The sequence below is a fragment of the Diadema setosum genome, chromosome 4 (genome assembly GCF_964275005.1).
Source record: "Diadema setosum chromosome 4, eeDiaSeto1, whole genome shotgun sequence".
NCBI classification, from domain to species: Eukaryota; Metazoa; Echinodermata; class Echinoidea; order Diadematoida; family Diadematidae; genus Diadema; species Diadema setosum.
Genome location: NC_092688.1, coordinates 40,174,992 through 40,180,329, shown reverse-complemented (window position 1 = coordinate 40,180,329; position 5,338 = coordinate 40,174,992). Strand labels below are relative to the sequence as shown.

Here is a 5,338-nt window from a genome sequence, read left to right as displayed (position 1 = left end):
TCAGTCTCCCTGTAAAAAAAATCGCGCCGGATATCTGAAGTACACCTTTCGCTTTGGGTCCTCCTCTTTCAGCTTTCGTTTCAGTGGCAGCAATTTCCTCCTGCTTTCTCTCACTTCTACCGGCAGCATCTCATCGACAAATATCTGGTGATCCTTTCCGTTGTGCTGAAAGGGCCTCTCCTTCAAATATCTGCGGGCACTGCTGATCACTGTTTGTCTGGTTGTGTATCTACTGAAAGCTACCACAACTGGGCGAGGAGGGCCGGGTTTTGGCCTGATGCGGCCTGTGCGATGAGCTCTTTCAATGCTCACTTCACCTTCCATTTGCATATTTGACTTGGCAAAATCTTTGATCAATTGCTCACACTTCCCAGCGTTTTCAGCACCTTCAGGAAACCCGTAAAACACAGCCGTATTCCTCATCTCTCTCGCAGTGAGGTCAACAAGACGCTCTCTCAATTTCATATTCTCCTTTTCTTGCTTGTTTACTTGGTCCTGTAACTGTTTGATATCAAAACGGCACGACTCTTGATCCTCTTTCAAGTTACTGATTTCTTTCTCATTTGTTTCAATCTTACCAAGAGCTGTGTCCAACCTGGATGTGAGATTGGAGTTCATTTCGTCTATCTTGTGGATAAGGGCCGCGAGTAGTTCATCTGTGGTTGACTTCTCCCCGTCTACTCGTCGTTTTTTCTCAAGCGAGGAGCGTGGAGGTGATTCCGCCGACGCGCCCGGGCTGGTTCCCTCCATGTCTCGGTGAAGTGGTTTCACTACCGTGTGCACTGCAGAGTCAGTTAAGCCGTGTGCATTATCACTGTCACCGTGTTCTTGCGTAGCCTTCTCCGTAGTAGCGTCGCTAAAATCCATCTTAGGGTCAGAATCCTCCTTTTCCTTGAAATAATGGGAGATTGTAACGACTCCTTGGTCTAAGATCCTTTTTCTCGATGTCATTTTGACTTTTCAAACTGTAATAGGCGAAATGAGCTGCAATTTTATTTCCTCCTAATGCCTCCGTACCACTCAGGCACGTCCTAACCGCACAGCGCCATCTTGGATTCAAGTTAAGGCCCTTTTGGCATGAGGCCGACGATAATTAGATTAATACTCTAGGCCTCGGAATTCTACTCTTGATTGTAAGCTGCGTGAATTCAGATATAAAATGTTGTATGGTTTGATATATACCAAAGCTAAGTTATTTTTTTTTTGGGGGGGGGGGGATTTTGTAGGAGATAATCAATGTGCATTTTGTCATTCTGAGATTGAGACCTATGAACATTTGTTTATTGATTATGGGAAAGTTAATCAGATTTGGAAATTGTGTAGTCAAGTTTTTGTTTACTCCATATGCAACATTTAGATCGGCAATCTGTTCATGAAGGTATGAAAACGCAGGATATTGGAAAAGGGCAGCTCATAAACCATTTGATATTATTGATAAAATGGATGATATTTGTGACCGTGCACGACAAAAACAAAACAAAACAAAACAAAACACTATCTTTCTTCGGGCCGGCCATTTTTTCAAGCAATGCTTATAATGGTGGCCCTCTGCATAATCGTTTCTTAACTACAATTGTTATTCTAATCACTGCTGCATGGACATGCATACTGTATATCATATCATTAATTTTCTTTTATATCGTTGTTTATGCAAGTCAAAAGTGTTAAATTGTGTGTTAAATTCTGTGTTAAATTTACTTTGTATAGTTCCTACATGTTCATGATTATGCAACTTATGTATTTCGTTGTTTATGCAAGTCAAACGAATCTGTGTTGAATTCACTTTGTATATTTCCTTCATCTTCATGATTATGTAACTTATGTATATTGATTTGCAGAAAATAAAATATCTATCAAACAAACAAACACATTTTTTTTTTTGGTAGAATAGTGTGATTATGTGTGTTTTTAGAGTCCCCTTTTCATTTCCTAAAAATCTTGTACACACTTTTCACTTTAAACTCCAGAACTTTTGAAATGATGATGCCACTGCTTTGAAAGTTAGCATCAATTTTGAACGGAATGTGTTATGCTTCAATTATGCCAGGTACATTAAAGAACGTGCATGCAGTCATTTGATTCCAGTTGTCTTGTGTATGTTACGCAATACTAGGGAGTGCAGATTTGCGTTGGTTTCCTTTCCACCTTTAACGTTGCCACGAGCTAAACATACATATCGATCCTAAACAGGAAATATCGATAATGATATTATATCATGAGATGTAATGATCATCAAAACGTGTATTTTTTTTTTTGTATAACAGAGGTTTCTTTTTGTACATCACAGTGAATAGATAAGCAGAAGTTATCTACAGGTTGTGAGGATATCATGCTAATTCGAATTGGTATAGAGGTAGGGTAGGGAGAGTTTTCTTCAAAGCTAAACATAAATTCTGCTATATCGTGTTTTCGTGTGTGTGTGTGTGTGTGTGTTTGTATGCATTTATTTCTGTGTTTGCCCTCCCGCGCGCGTGTGCGTGTGTGTTGGGGAGCGTTGAAAAGGAAGCCTGGTATGAACAAAACATGGGGCCTAATTATGTTTCTGTACCTTCTTGAAATCACAGTCATGGAACAGAATATGCAAAAAATGAGAAAGATCTATACCTGCGACATGTAAGTTTACGCTCTTATAAAGGCGTTTGTTATTTGAAGACTTTCAAAACCTTGTTTTCAGTAATACGCAGTTTTGACTCGTACCTTCTCATGCTGTGAGATTTAGAACTACTTTTTTTAAGGCACTCTGTATATTATATATATTAACATACATGAAATATATATTTATATATGAACGAGAGAGAAATCAATATATGGGAACGTCATCATGAGCAGAGGTTGACGTGGATGAGAACCTATCTTTAATATACAAATATATTCAGACACCAATAACCCTACATATACACATCTTAGTCTCAACGCTACGTATCAAATTTGCTGAAGAAAACAAAAACAACAACGGAAAAAACAGTATCCTAATTGGTGCCTTAAAGAAAAAAAAAAAAGCAAGCAGCACCATTGGCGACTAGTAGATAGCAAGGTACTCTTGTTGCACATTTCTAGCCAGAAAAAAAAATGCTGTAATTGCATTTGACTCGCCCAAATTGACGAAGGTGGTACAATTTTTAAACCATGGTTGGAAACCGTGGACTAAGACCGTAGCTTTGGATTGGGCGCCAAGTGCTGCATGGCCTATTTCAGTCATGTCGTCGACGGAATAACAATTTCGTAAAGCCCCTTTTACACTTTCACGGATTGCTTCCGGCATGCAAAATATTGATTTTCCTCTCCATACCGGTGTGAATACGATCCCAACTGGATGTCTAGACGGACAGGTACGGATATCAAGGAAGAGCACGAATGCAACTGGGTCCCTTCGCGATCTTTACACGGATGTCCCTAAAATGTTGACATATGACATTTACTTTTGCTTTTGATACTTTATCATTCTCGGGCAACATGCCTCCAGAGCTAATAACAAGCACACCAGAAAATCTACAGCAGCCTACTTAAGCCTGGGCTTGTCGACATCAGGCAAATCTCTTCTTGCGAATTCTCATTTTGCGGGAACATCATGACATAAACAAAGCAAAACACACACACACACACACAACAACAACAACACAAACAACAACAACAAAAAACTATCAAGGAAATGTGTGTGGGTCACTGAAGCTTCTCAGGCTACAATTGTTCGAACAGTATGAGGTCTTGCTGGCTGTACTGATGGGGGAGGATGTGAGCAAATTTCATGGACTTTATGAGCTTGAATTTGGCAAAATACACGAATTTCTCATCCCGGATGGAGCCGATGCTAATACGGACGTCCCGATGTCTTCATGGATGTACCGGAATGAGTACGGAGGCAACACGGAGTAGCCGGTGCATACAAGGAAGGAATACGGCGGCAACACGGAGTAGACGGTGCCAACAAGGAAGAGCTCGTATTGATTTTCATCCGTGATGTCCGGGATGAAAAATTAAGCAAGCTTAATTTTTCCCGCGGACATGCCGGTAGGTCAACGATAATGCAGGATGACTTCACGGAGTCAACACGGTCATGCCGGAAACAGTACGGATGATCCCGGATCGACGATCCGTGGTCATCCGTGATGGTATCCGTGAAAGTGTAAAAGGGGCTTTAACAAAATGATTGTTTCGTCGACAGCGTTAACATTGTCATTTTGTCGACGGCGTTAATATTGTCATTTTGTTGACGAAATGACCATTTCGTTAACAGAATGATCGTTTCATCAACGACATATGTGACCGTGCACCTCAAAACGAACATAAAGTCGCACACACTGATTATGCGTGAGGACCGAAAATAAGTGAAATGGGTCAACCTAGCCGAACTTGACTTTTTCTTATTTTCTGAAAGAGCGGGTCTTCTTTTACATTATGCTAAAATTTGGTATCATAAAACGGGCAGGAAAGTGTGTTTTTTTAGCAGTTTATCTCGAACATTTTTAGTAGAATAGTGTGATTAGGTGTGTCTTTAGAATCCCTTTTTCATTTCTGAAAAAACTTGTCCACACTCTTCACTTTCAACTCTAATAACTTTTGAAAGGATAGTGCTACTGCTTTGAAAGTTGGCATTAATTATGGACAGAATGTGTTAATGAGGCGTGCTTAATTTCAGTTTAATCTGATAACCCCTTATTTGTTGTTACTCTGGTGGTTTATTTCCTGTTTTTTGTCCCATTCATTGCACAGCCAGCATGGTTTGGTAAAGATTAAGCGCTTGAATAGACACTGTACTTCAGAGCCTCTTTTCTCAGTTCACACTTTTCCTGAGTTTGTGCTTTCTTCCCAATATTTAGATAGGTTAGGAGAGTCCATTTGATTTGAGTTATACATCATTTTAAAGCTTAAAGTCTGCTCTTTCAGAATATGGTCTTAACTAGAAATTCATATCTGGCGACTTTTTGTTTGTTTTGAGGTGCAGGGTCACATATGAACATTGTAACGAAATGACTGATTTCATGACGAAATATGCCATGCGGCACTTGCCGCCCCATTCATTGTTTAAACCATGGTTTCAATTGTACCATCTTCGTGAATTCGGGCCAACTAGTGTCAGTGTCAGAGAACATCGTCCCGGTCTCTTCAACGGGCGCCATTCTATGCATCATAACAATATAGTGAATGCTCTCTCATGCACTATTCCAGGCTGGAACGAATGCAAAGCGCATAGGGCATCCATGAAGGACCAGTTTGAAAGAGAGCATGTCTTCTCTATGTCAGTGTGGACTTTGGCCGCTAGATATTTGAAACATTTTGAGTGCAAAACGGAAAATGCGCTGCATGTAACCCAAATCCAGAATCGTTATTATGCGCTTGC

The 5,338-nt window shown here is 40.2% G+C and overlaps 1 protein-coding gene across 1 annotated transcript; it reads right to left on the bottom strand.

Moving 5' to 3' along the window:
• On the bottom strand, nucleotides 1-951 carry LOC140227243 (uncharacterized). Its single transcript, XM_072307665.1, has one exon. It carries the CDS (start codon nucleotides 949-951, stop codon nucleotides 1-3), a length of 951 nt encoding a protein of 316 aa, XP_072163766.1.
• Nucleotides 952-5,338: the final 4,387 nt, after the last annotated feature.

What these genes read in the sequence shown, in the direction of transcription:
- LOC140227243 (XM_072307665.1), bottom strand. Translation starts at nt 951, where the DNA reads ATGACATCGAGAAAAAGGATCTTAGACCAAGGAGTCGTTACAATCTCC.